At 34.8% G+C, this 14,280-nt stretch overlaps 1 protein-coding gene across 4 annotated transcripts in view; it reads left to right on the top strand.

Moving 5' to 3' along the window:
• The window catches only part of nbeaa (neurobeachin a), a 176,130-nt gene that overhangs the window by 92,194 nt on the left and 69,656 nt on the right, over positions 1 to 14,280 (top strand). For all 4 annotated transcript variants that reach the window (XM_073829010.1, XM_073829009.1, XM_073829011.1 and 1 more), the window contains exons 7-8: positions 748 to 867; positions 1,322 to 1,468. In XM_073829010.1, the coding sequence (XP_073685111.1) occupies positions 748 to 867; positions 1,322 to 1,468 (267 nt within the window). The remainder of the gene's footprint in view (positions 1 to 747; positions 868 to 1,321; positions 1,469 to 14,280) is intronic.

Here is a 14,280-nt window from a genome sequence, read left to right as displayed (position 1 = left end):
GTAATAAAGCCAGAATTGTGAGATACAAACTCAGATTAGTGATAAATAAAGCCAGAATTGTGAGTAATAAAGCCAGAATTGTGAGATATAAACTCAGAATAGTGCAATATAATCTAAGATTTGTGAGAAATAAAGTCAGAATAGTGACATACAAACTCAGAATTGTGGGAAATAAAGCCAAAAGTGTGAGATACAAACTCAGAATTGTGAGAAATAAAGTCAGAATAGTGACATACAAACTCAGAATTGTGGGAAATAAAGCCAAAAGTGTGAGATATAAACTGAGAATAGTGTAATATAAACTCAGAATTGTGAGAAATAAAGCCAAAGTTGTGAGAGATAAACTCAGAATTGTGAGAAATAAAGTCAGGATTGTGAAATGTAAAGCCAGAATTGTGAAAAATAGAGCCAGAATGGTTAAAATATAAATTCAGAATTGTGAGAAATAAAGTCAGAATTGTGATACAAACTGAGAATTGTGAGATATAAACTGAAAATTGTGAGATATAAACTCAGAATAGTGTAATATAAACTCTGAAGTCAGAATAGTGACATACAAAAGAATTGTGAGAAATAAAGTCAGAATTGTAAAATATAAATTATATATATGTATATTTTAATTCAGTGGTGAAAACAGGGTTTCATAAAGAACATTGTGTTGCTACTGTAGGTTTTCACATATGCTTGGCTGAGTGAGCTGTGTGAATATTGAATACATATTTTTCTACTTCCTGTCCTCTTCTACAGTGGTACATGATCAGCATAGTTCACATCTACAACCGTTGGAGGAATAGTGAGATCCGTTGCTATGTCAACGGCCAGCTGGTTTCCTACGGCGACATGGCATGGCACGTCAACACCAATGATGTAAGTGTTTGCGCTGCTAGCAGCTTTCCCACCTTTCCAGCGCTTTTACTTTCTCATTCTTTTTCATACACAGCCTCAAGAAACACATGACCATCTCAGTGTTGCCTAAATCAACTTCCAGTCAACTTTTTTTCTTTCAGCTCTGAAAAATATTACACCTGTAAAATGATAGGCAATTAGATAAAGACTTGTCTCTGTGGATCAAAGAGATAGAGATTAGCCATACCCTTTTTCCTCTCAGGCAAACCTATTTAGTACATTGTGTATAGACTAGCTAAAGTAATTCAGAACAAGATGACCAGAAGATGGGAAGTAAACATCTCCAGAGGGCTTTTTGCGAAAACTCTCAAGCCGTTGAACTGATAAAAAGCTCCACTTTTGGTATCTTTCTTCTTGGGCTTTTTTTTTCTTCCTTTATCTTGATTATCTCCTCTTCTTCTCTCCCTTCCTGCAGAGTTATGATAAATGTTTCCTGGGCTCTTCAGAGACTGCGGATGCTAACCGAGTGTTCTGTGGGCAGCTTGGAGCCGTCTACGTCTTCAGTGAGGCGCTGAATCCTGCACAGATCTTCGCCATTCATCAGCTTGGGCCCGGGTATAAGGTATAAACCCTGAGATCACTTTGAGAGAAACTAAATGGTCATTAGTTGTACAGGCAGGGTGCTGTGCAGCTGTGGAATACTCTTTTACCTTTACTGCTCGATTGTTGAAGTACAAAGTTGCCGTTTTGTGTTTGACTGGATACTTAGGGCTGTAATTACACTCTGTGCTGAGAACATTCAGATGGATTAGTTCTGAAACTGACAGGCGGTGTAACATAAAAGCTCTCCTCCTAAACTCAACTTCACTGTCTGCAGTCTACACAGACACTTATTCTCTACAGTTGTGTATGTACTCAAATTAAACCTCTTAAAGGGATAGTTCACCCAAAAATGATAATTTGATGTTTATTTGCTTACCCCCAGGGCATCCAAGATGTAGGTGACTTTGATTCCTCAGCAGAACACAAACGAAGATTTTTAACAAAAACCGGTGCAGTCTGTCAGTCAAATAATGGCAGTCAATGGTTACCAAATCTTTAGAGGAAAGAAAAACATACACAGACAAATCCAAATTACACCCTGCGGCTCGTGACGATACACTGATGTCCTAAGACTCGAAACGATCGGTTTTTGTGAGAAACTGAACAGTATTTATATAATTTTTTTACCTTTGATACACAGCCACGTCCATCTGTCCTGAGCACGAGTTTAGCTTTCGGCTCGTGACATGTGAACGCGCTCTGACGTAGTATACGCAAACGCCGGAAGCTATCTGTCGCGTGTATACGACACTCATTGTTTACACAGTGCACACAGACTGTGGGTATAGCAGCTATTCAAAATGGTAATTACTTGCGCTTATCCTGATTGTTCAAACCGATTTAAAGCTAAAAGATTACATTTGCTTGCGCAAACTCATCCGGGACTTTTAACCGATTTCCCCTTACGGTGTTTGCGTATACTACGCCAGAGTGCGTGCTCATGTCACGAGCCGGATACAAAGCTCGTGCTCAGGACAGATGGACGTGGCTGTGTATCAAAGGTAAAAAATTATATAAATACTGTTCAGTTTCTCACAAAAACCGATCGTTTCATGTCTTAGGACACCAATGTATCGTCACGAGCCGCAGGGTGTAATTTGGATTTGTCTGTGCATGTTTTTGTTTACTTTTAAAGGTTTGGTGCCCATCCACCTCTATTATTTGGCTGGCAGACTGCACTGGTTTTCGTTAAAAATCTTCGTTTGTGTTCTGCTGAGGAAACAAAGTCACCTACATCTTGGATGCCCTGGGGGAAAGCAGACAAACATCAAATTTTCATTTTTGGGTGAACTATCACTTATAGTTCACACAAAAATAAAAATTGTGTCATTGTGTCACCCTCATGTCGTTCCAAAACCGTAAGACCTTCATTCATCTTCAGTACACAAATTAAGATATTTTTAATGAAATCTAGAAGCTTTCTGACCCCCTATAGACAACAACTGAACTGACATGTTCAAGGCCCAGAAAGGTGATAAGGACAATGTTAAAATAGTCCTTGTAATATCAGTGGTTTAACTGTAATGTTATGAAGCTACGAGAATAATTTTTGTGTGCAAAGAAAACAAAAATTGTGACTATTCAACAATTTCTTCTCTTCTGTGTCAGTCTTCCCCGTGTGTAAATTTTTCAAAGGTCATATAAAAATCATGGACATTTCATGAGTTTATCTAGTTATACTGATTTTTATTTCTTTGACTAGAAATTAGTCTTTGTAAGTAGGATGTCACTAACGATTATTTTGGTAATCAAGTAATCGGGCAATTATAAAATTTGTGACTTTTTATTCTCACTATTCTGAGTTTATTTCTCACAATTCTGACTTTATTTCTCATAATTCTGAGGATTTATAAAACTTTTATTAATAAAGCCAGAATTGTGAAATATAAATTCAGAACTGTGAGAAAAAGGCAGGATTGTAACATTTGAACTCAGAATTGTGAGAAATAAAGTCAGAATTGTGACAAAAATAATCAGCCAACTAGTAAAATACATAATGCATTATCAACAATAGAGCTAACGTACATAAAGCATTTTAACAAATGAGTGCAGAGGGCACCAACAGCTTGATGATTGTTTTTACACTTTACTACGCAATCTAATCCTTGTTTAATATTGACTAAACAACATTTCATTCAAATGTGCACTTAATCCGTAATATTTGGCCGTTTCTTAATGGCAGAAATGCTAGTCAGAGCGAAGGGCTCTTTAAGAAAGATAATAATGTATTCCCCTGTGTTTGTGTAGGGTTATAAATGATTTACCTTACAAATTTGATGAAATGGTAGACATTGCATTCCCAGATTAACATTGTAATAAGCCCATATTCACATGTAAATGATAACAGTTTGTGTGGAGCAGCATTTACTGTGAACTGAGCCGCTTTGGCACGCTGGTACATAACCTACATGCGTGAAAATAATCAAGCGCTTATATATCTTTAATTGAATCGTAGCATTTGTGAATTCACAATCGAATTATGCTTTATGATTTTAAAATGGGTTTAATTTATAATGTAGCCTTGGAAAATCTAATAATGCATTTAATAGGGCTGCAACGATTCGTCGACGTTGTCGACAAAAATCGATAATAGAAATAGTCGACAATGAATTTCATTGTCGATGTTGTCGCCAGACAACCGAGTGAGGCATCTTTCTGCCGAGAGTCGCACATACGCAGCTTCTATGCTGAGCGATAACATACAGAAATGGCGGCGTCCAACGCAGCAGCTGCGCGTACCAAAACACGCCCGTTTCACACATACTCCGTCTCCGTTTTTTTTTTCCCACACCCATGTTAACGGATTAGAACGTTCACAATGTACGGACTGCAAACGCGTTCTGTGTGAAAGCAAAACGAGTCTGTGCTTCTTCTGCACCGCATACGTAACGCACACGAACTGTAGACTCACTGCTGACTGAGTATGTATGAAACAGGAGTAAAGTTTGGGAGCATTTTAGCCTGCTACGGCGAATTAAAATATTACCTGCATGGTTTGTAAAGCAGTCCTTGCGCATCACGGCAGCACCTCTGTGATGCACGAACATTTAAAGAGAAAGCACGTCGGACAGTTGAATGAAACGGAGTTTGGCTGGCCTCGGTAAGATTTAAATAACATGGAAGCCAATACGTTTTGTTTTGGATATACATTTTTGTTTACTGTTTTATTGCTGCTGATGGTTTACAGGAAGAAAATGTTTACTTGATTTTAATTTATTTTTTCTTATAAAACAAATGTGCCTGTCCATTAAAAAATTATAGAGTTTCTTAATTTATGCATTTATGTCTGTACTGACCGAGCACTGTGCCTAATTGGTTTTAGACAGGGCATTTTTATTTACTTTTAGGATGAATTGGCCTATCAGCAGCAAAATATGCATTTTTTATTGAAGTACCCCCTTCTTTCTTGTGTTTACTATAATTTTCCACATAATTAAAGCAATCTCATGCTAAATTTGAGAAAAATTGAATAATTATCCGATTAGTCGACTAATCGTTTCAATAGTCGGTGACTAGTCGACTATTAAAATAGTCGTTAGTTGCAGCCCTAGCATTTAATGGATTCTCGTTCGCGGAACGCGTTACTTCCGGTTTCGCTGTATTTTTCCGGTTACTCAACACAAGCAAAATGCAATCAAGGATTTTTCAAAAACGAGTACTTGAATTGAATCGAGAAGTTGTGACAGCCCTATTTGAGTGTTTTCTGTCGCCAGACTTTAGAAAAGACGTCATAAGTATGAACTAGAGAGCAAATGCGTTTTTAGCTTCCAGGTGGACTGATAAAAGGCTGTATAGCCTGACCCTTGTGTTGCTTTCTGTTGTTTTCTTTGAGTAGTCCAACGAATGGACCTTGGGCGGTCTGTGTCTAAGGCTGAGACAACCCTTCCTGAAACATGGGCCGTGCTAAAGTACTTTCTCATTACACCGGCTGTGCATTTCCCTGACAGTTCTGTTAATAACACCTGATGTTCCTCTCTCTTTTATCTTTCTCTTTCATTAACCGGACTCTCACCTCTCAGACAGGCCTGTCTCGCGGGTCTGTACGCATGTGGGAGCTGATTGCTGCTTCTGCTTCATGTGTTTATGCCAAAGCAGCACTCGACAGATGAACCCTTAAAAAAATCTCAGTACAGAAACAATGAGGAGAGGATAGATGAGTGATGTTAATCGCTGTCTTGTCTCTCTGGTTGACCAATTAATAGCTGTTTCAGAGAGGAGCGTGGAGGGGAAATAAAAGCCGTCAAGTTTGATTTTTCTCTTTTAACTAAAAAAAATCACCCGCAGAATTTTTCTCTCCAGCCAAGCGCGAGGCTTCCTAATTCAAGCTAAGCTTTTGGGAAGTTTGCAGACAGGGCTCGTTTACCGGGGTCAGATGATCTGACGATTATAAGCCGCTTTTGTTTACTTGAGTCATATGATGTTGTTGTACATTACGGCTAAATGGACAGATGATTAACCACATCTCTCTGCTGATCTCTGCATTGTTTTTGCCATCAGACAAAGCACAGCTTGTTTAGGATGCTGCTTTTTAAGACTGCTTTTTACTATGATTTAGCAGGAGTATGATATACAGTATATCACAATGTGTTTTTATTGGGTAAAGTTTAATGTAAAGTAAGTTTTCTAAAGACTAGTCATTAGACTTAATTCACAAAATTTGTTTAAATGTTTTATAGCCTCTATAATTTAAACTTTAGTAGCAGAAAATGTGTTGGTCAATTAGATTCATTTCATGAAACCATTGACAAGATCCGTCGCAATCGATTCAAACCTTTTAAACTACATTTAAATACTGACTCAAAAATGTACACTAAAGTCCCTGTGTGACACTTTTCATTTAATGGTAAATTTTAGTATTTTAGTAACAAACTTTTTTTTGTTTTTTGCTTAGTAATATTTATTTGATTTAATTTTTGATTTAACTTTTTTTTAAATAATGAATAATATTAGGTAAGCAATAATGAAATGGAACGTATTGTTGTTTTTTGTTATATTCGTATATATATGAATAAAAATGATAAGTTTAATTCATTATCATGAATTATTTTAAAGAGTAAAATATATTGAATCAATTTAAAATGTTAAAAAAAGTCCTGTGATATACCAGTCAAAAAGTTAGATTTTGTAATATTTGTAAGATATTTTTGTAATATTTTGTAATATACTCCAGTCTGTTACAGAAATCATCCTAATATGCTGATTTGAGGTTCAAGAAACATTTTTATTATTATAGTATAATATTATGTAGTTAGTATAATTTTTGGGGGGAGAAAGAAATGATAGAAATTGATAGTTTTATGTAGCAAGGATGCTTTAAATTGATAATAAACTGATGATAAAGACATTTTATAATGTTCTATTTCTAAAATTCTATGTTCTAAATTTATAATTTTCTATTTCAGATAAATGCTGTTCTTTCTATTTACCAAAAAAACAGCATCATAATAATAATAAATGTTTTTGAGCAGCAAATCAGAATCTTAGAATGATTTCTGAAGGATCATGTGACTGAAGTAATGATACTAAAAGTTCAGCTTTAATATCACAAGAATAAATTACATTTTGAAATATATTCAAATAGAAAACAGTTATTTTAAACAGTAAAAAATATTTTACATTTTTACTGTTTTTGCTGTACTTTGGCTCACCAAGCCTGCGTTTATTTGATCCAAAGAGTCTTCTTTAAAAAAACTGCAAAATATTCAGAGAATTTTGAATATTTATCATCCAGACATGCAGCCTTATAGCATAGTCACCCTGATTAACAAGATTGTGATTAAAGAGAGAACCTGTAACACATAACCAGGCTGAGTTCATTAGGCAGTGTTTAGTGTCAAGTTAAACCAGGATAACGGAGACAGAAAGTCTCTTCATTAAATCTGAGAATTAAAAATGAAAGCATGCCATACTCCTCCCTCTCTGTTGGCACAGAGAGTTAACTGCATCTGGATTATTGAGGGATTTTTAATTATTAATCCTTGTACCCACGCGACTAAAAGTTCCTCTGCGCCTGATTGCAGCTCACTCCAACTATAGAAGAAAAATCAAGAGAGTAGAGAGTGTGGATTATTCATGGGCTGTGTGTGTGTGTGTGTGTGTGTGTGTGTGTGTGTGTGTGTGTGTGTGTGTGTGTGTGTGTGTGTGTGTGTGTGTGTGTGTGTGTGTGTGTGTGTGTGAGATGCTCTGATGCTCTGTCATGAAGATGCCTTCAAACAGAGACCTAATGTATGAAATGAATGTTTTACATTATTGATACAAAATTTAATGAGGATTTTAAATGCAAATATCTATTACAGGTCTTGTTAAGCCACTGCTTCGTTTTACTATTCCACTAGCAGTGTTGGGGGTAATTTACATAATCAGATTACTTTTTGCAAGTAACTACTAAAGTAATGCATTACTTTTTAATTTACAGTAAAATATCTTAAAATGTTTTATCCATTTATTTACAGTTTTATCCATTTATTGACTTTCCTGTCCCATGTTGAGAGAAATCTGGAGTAAGTGCAGAGGCATTGTGTGCACTGTGTAAATATGATGCTATCTGTAGTTCTACACTAAATATGAACATGCATGTATTTATTCCACTTGCACAAAAACAAATTCAGTATTCCCCAAAATGAATAAAAGCAGTCAAATGCAAACTTGAAATATGACACACATCTGCCATAATTAAATATATTAATAATTGAATTTACTTTTCTTTTTCAACCTGAAAGGTCTTTTACATATGCCAAAAATATAACTTTTTTAACATGCAAAACATACAAAAAAGTCATAAAACATAATGCATTACTTTTCATAAAAAGTAACTAAGTAATGCAGTTTTAGGAAGTAACTCAATATTCTAACACAGTAACCCCAACACTGTCCACTAGTACAAGTTTCCTTACATCTGTGCAGCATCAGCCATTCTTCCTTCCTGCTGTCACCATTGAAAACATGCAAATGAAGTCTTGTGATTCACAATTAGCCAACACAGGCTTAGATCGTCAGTGAATGGTACAAAAAAGTTCTTGAAAAAAATACATTATTATTCTCACCAAGGCTGCATTTATTTGATTAAAATACAGTAAAAACTGTAAAATATTTTTAGAATTTAAAGCTGTTTTCTGTTTTTATAAATTTTAGAATGTAGTTTATACCTGTCATAGAAAAGCTGAATTTTCAGCATCATTACACCAGTCACGTGATCCTTCTGAAATCGTGTTAATACGCTTATTTGGGGTTAATAAATGTCTCTACTGTCACTTTAGATCATCCTTGTTGAATAATAGTATGAACTTTAAAAAAAAAAAAAAATGCAACATGTAGCAATAAAGGTTACAGATATTGGAAATCAGTGGTTTGTGGTGGTGTTCTGAAATGAGTCCTCAAATGTTTTTCTTCTTTTTAATTGAATTGGTTAAATAAACATTACGTACACTATCAGAAAACAAAATTCTATTTTTATATGTTTGCATTAACCGTGTATCTATAATCAATTAAAGCCAAGTATGAATCTCTTTTAAGTTTTAAGTTTTTTTTTTTAAATGTAGTATTTAACATTTATTCCAAAATAATAACTAAAAGCAGTAACAATTCAAACAATACATTTTTTTTTGTAAACTTACATTCAGCTTTTCTTTTTAATAGGTAACTTTTAACCATTTCAAAGCTTGGTAAATATTGGTGACAGACAGAGATTTACTTAAGATTTCACCAAGATGACTTACTAAAAACTCCCACAGATCATGTTTTCATGCCATTTTTAGTCTTCTATGATGTAACAAAGTTATTATACGGTGCCTTGCAAAAGCATTCATATCCCTTCATTTTTTTTCACGTTTTGTTATATTGCTGCCTTATGTTGAACTGCTTTAAATTACTTTTTTACCCACATCAATCTACACTCCATACTACACACCATAATAGCAAAAAAAACAAACAAAAAAAAAACAAGTTTTTAACATCTTTGCAAATGTTTTTAAAATTAAAAACCTAAATGATTCCATTGCATAAGTATTCATACCCCCATCTGGGACAGTTGACATTTAGTTCAGGAGCATTCATATTGCTTGTAGATGTTACTACACTTCAAATAAAGTTAACATGTGGCAAATTGTCTGTGACACATGTCTTAATAACAGATCTCACAGCTGAAAATGCATATAACAGCAAAAACCAAGCCCTGAGGTCCAAAAAACCTGCCTGTAGAGCTCAGAGACAGGATTGCATCGAGCCACAGATCTGATCTGGGGAAGAGTTCATAAAAATTCTGCTGCATTGAAGGTTTACAGAAGCATGTATTCTTCATTACCCTTAATGGAAGAAGTTTGAAACTGGATGGATGCAATATGCTTATTCCAGTGTTTTTTTTTTTTTTTTTTTTTTTTAATAAATGTATAAAGTTGTGACAATTCTGTTTTGCTTCTTGTTTTGCTATTATGGTACATGGAGTGTAGATTGATGTAGAGAAAAAAGTAGTTTAAAACAGTTTAACATAAGACAGCGACATAAAACATGAAAAAAAAAATTTAAGGGGTATGAATACTTTCGAAGGCACTGTATCGAAGTGTGTGAGTCATTTACTTTTTTTAATTATTCTTTGCTTTTAACATATTGTTATATTGTTCATTCAGACTGATTTGCGAATCCGGAAGGCGCACAAAGACGAGATGGGATTTACACAGGCAGGGATAACAGCTGAACATAATCAGTCATATCCAATCATATTGCAATAGAGGCATTGTCTCCTCTCATGACTTTCCCCCATTCATTCTCAATTAACCCTCCACTAAACTCACTGCATGCTTAGGGCGTCTGTTAAAACTCAGTGGGCTCAGGGGAGGCAAGAGAGACGTGGACTCCCACTGTAACTTTACCTGCTGGTGTCGCTGTTGTTTCTTTAGAAAAACAAGTCATTTATATACTTTTTAATGTTATATTTTGTAAATTGGTGTTTTTATTTTTTGTACCACACTTTTTTTTTTCTCATCCAATATTTTGAGGAGGCACTCCTCAGCGAAAATGCCCCTGCTGGAAATAATATGCAATATTAGTGTCACATGACTTCATTGCATGTTCAGTTCAGCCTCTAGAAAATTTCAGTGAAATTTCAAGCAGTAGTATGCTACACTCCACCAACAAACGCCATCTGGTGAAAAACAATCTTGCATTGTCAATTTAATTTTATGTGAAAATGTCAACTTTTAGAAGTCTGATCAAATAAGTCAGGGATGGTAGGAAGTATTGATTGGTCACACTTGAAATAAAGGTCAAGTGAAGCACAGCGTCGTATTCTGAGATTTAGTGTTGAGAATTCTCTGTTTACTGCATGTATATTGCACATTTTTGCAAATGTAGCAGGGCACTCATGCATTCATGCATACATAAAATGCATAGTACACATACTGCATAATGCAATGGAATGCTAGTATGCCATGGCGAGTCATATAAAGCTTATTATGACATGCATATAACATAATATGTCAGGAAATTTAAGCCCAGTATGTGTGTGCATTCACGTATCCGTCACTGTCCTTATCTGTCAGTTTGACTTGTCTGTGAAAGTCTGGGTGTGAGTGTGTGTTGCTGCTGCAGCCAGTTGATGTGGTCCCTGTACCAGAGGAAGTCCAGATGTCTGGTCAGCATGTGACAGCCAACAAGCTGCTCTCTGGCTGTGCGTTGCCGTGGTAATTAGCATGTGAGGTATGGGGCACTTGGCATTGTCGCAAAGAGAGCCGTCTGGACCGGCGATTTGTGTGTGTGTGTGTGTGTGTGTGTGTGTGTGTGTTTATAAGTTATATAGTTCATCAGAGTGTATGAAAGCTCCAGTGCTGTTAGTCTCTGTCAGTGCCGCTGGTGCAGCTGTCCTCTCATGGGATTGCGAAGAGCGAAAGAGAGCGAGAGACGGCAAGGAAAAAGTGTGCTAGCTTTGCAGCGTGGGCCATCAGCCACAGGGTGTGTCGAAGCAGTGACCCGTTTCCCAGACAGCTGCTAGAGTTTGCCGGTGCTCCTGTGCCCTCTGTGACTGAGAAGATGAATGCCATGTGAACGTGCCGGAACACTGCGCCAGATTACATATTGTGGTCATGCCGACTGACTGCATGATCATATTAATGATCTTTCTCTTTCTATCGTTCTCTTTTTGCGTAGTGTTTGTGATGGTAACCTAAAGTAGCTGCATTTTTGATAAAAAGTTTGATGCAATACATCTGCAGAAGTTAGATGAATCTGACAAAACTTTATTTTTGGGATGTTCTCAGGAAGAAGTGGGTGATAATAGAGATGATTTGTGATGGTGGACATTAGGGTTGTGCCGATAGACGATAGTATCGTGTATCGACGATAGTCAGAGATATCGCCTGTTGCTGATGCCTTTGACGATAGTTAGACGATTATTATTTTTATCCGTCAACAAAGAAACTTAACTTTAGCAATGCAGCACAGAGAGTCTGTTCTAGGATGCTTCAGAAACTTGCCGCGGTATAAACACACGCACAGAGAGGCCACAGCGCCTTAACGCACCTCGTGCAGTGAAAATGGGAGATTTTCATCATACGGTGGTAGATTCTAAAGAGAGTGGTATATTATATTAGCATTGCAGTCATTAGGATAACAGAGGTAGTAAAACCTGGTTCAGGCTGAATTAATTACGATTAATCATAATCAGTCTGTATATAGTAAACAAACATTCATCTCAGTAACGTCTATAGGCGTTATTTAGAATTACGATGCGATCAGATGACGCTAAACATACGCACGTGAATTACACGCGCATCTTTTCTCCGCATTCAATATGAACTGAACTACAACATCACCTGATGATAACGGTCAGACATACAGCGGTAACATACTCGCAATATGACGGGTAAAGAAAGATTCATTCATTTACATTCTGGCACGCACATTTACAACTCACTCACTGACGATAGCAGAGAATGAAACCGAAAGTAACTTGAACAACTCCGGCAGATAGCGCTCTGTACACGCACAACTTAATCATATGCTAAAAGAAAGTCTACCTTTACAAAACGAATAAGGAATTTAGTACATTGATAATTAATTAAATTAGCACGATAGTATCGTGTATCGGCGATCTCTCAGGCTGACGATAGGGCGATATGAAAATTTAGCATATCGCCCAACACTAGTGGACATCATGGTCATAGAACAGCTGACTATAGTTGACTACTGTGTATTTATATACTGTTTATTTGTTTATTGTGTAGAATTCCTTTGTTTTATATTTATATTTATATTTATATTTTATTTTTATACTTTTTTTTGTTTGTTTGTTTTGATGCTTTAATTCGTGTGCTGACATGCTGTGTTTTACAATTTACATGTTATATATTGGTTATTATTGTATATTATTATTGGTTAATAATTTCTCCACTTACATGCCCTTGGTTTCATCATCAGTAAAGAAAGTTGTATTTGAGAAGAAGAACATTAGTTTATTTTTTTGAAACTTTATAAAACATGTATTTATTTGTTTGTAGAGTTTTATTATAGTTTTATTAATAAATGTATAGTTTATATAGTTGTTATTATTAATTACTTATAGTATTTATTTTTATATTTGATATATAATTTATTTATTTGTTTGCTTGCTTGCTTGTTTGTAAAGTTCTCTTATAGTTTTATTTATGTGTAGTTTATATAGTTGTTATTATTATTTACTTATAGTATTTACTTATTTACTTTTATATTTCAAATTAAATTTTTATTTGTTTCTTTGTTTGCTTGTTTGTAAAGTTCTATTTTATTTTCATTATTAATTGTATTGTTTAATTGTATTAGTTATTATTTGCTTATTATTATTATTATTATTTAATTATAGTATTTACTTTAATTACTTTTATAAATATTTATTTGCTTGTAAAGTTATTATAATTGTATCATTTAATTATTTGTATCGGTTGTTGTTATTATTATTTAATTGTAGTATTTACTTTTTTAGTTTGCTTATTTGTAAAGTTCTTTTATGGTTTTATTATTGTCTAGTTTATATAGTTATTATTGTTTACTTATAGTATTTACTTTATTTACTTTTATATTTCAAATGTATTTATTTAAGTTCTTAGTTTTTTTTTATTAATTGTATTGTTTATATGGTTATTAGTATTTCCTTCTAGTATTTACTTTATTTACTTATATTTTTCAAATTTATTTTTGCTTGTTTGTAAAATTTTATTATAAGTTTATTATTGTGTAGTTTATATAGTTAATATTCTTGTTTACTTATGATATTTACTTATTAACTTTTATATTTCAAATTGTTTGCTTGTTTGTAAATTTCTATTATAGTTTTATTATTAATTGTATCATTATTATTTATTTATAATATTTACTTTATTTACCTTTATAATTCAATTTTTATTTATTTGCTTGTTTGTAAAGTTCTATTATATTTATTTATATATATATATATATTAGGGGTGGAACGGTTCACAGAAGTCACGGTTCGGTTCGTACCTCGGTTCAGACGTCACGGTTCGGTATGATTTCGGTACAGTGGAGGGAAAAGCAAAACAAAAATGCAGAAGGCAATTAGATGTATTCCCACTCACATACCCAACAACCGCTGAACAACGGCAACACACAGTCCTCGTCTTTTCCACCACTCTCTCGCCTGTACTACTGTAACTGACTGGAAAAGCGAAGTTTTCCCAAACTTGCGATCTAAGGGGCCGTTCACATGTCGCGCCTAAAAACGCGTGAAAAACGCTAGGCGCGCCGCTTTCTTCCAGCTGCGCTCTAGCTCCAAGCCTATGCGTCTCCATGCATTGTTTCTTCTATTAGCGTCAAAATAATGGGGGCTTGACAAATCAAAGTTCAGGAAAT

Source organism: Garra rufa, chromosome 23, assembly GCF_049309525.1.
Source record: "Garra rufa chromosome 23, GarRuf1.0, whole genome shotgun sequence".
Classification (NCBI taxonomy): Eukaryota; Metazoa; Chordata; class Actinopteri; order Cypriniformes; family Cyprinidae; genus Garra; species Garra rufa.
This window is presented reverse-complemented; position numbering and strand designations above follow the sequence as displayed.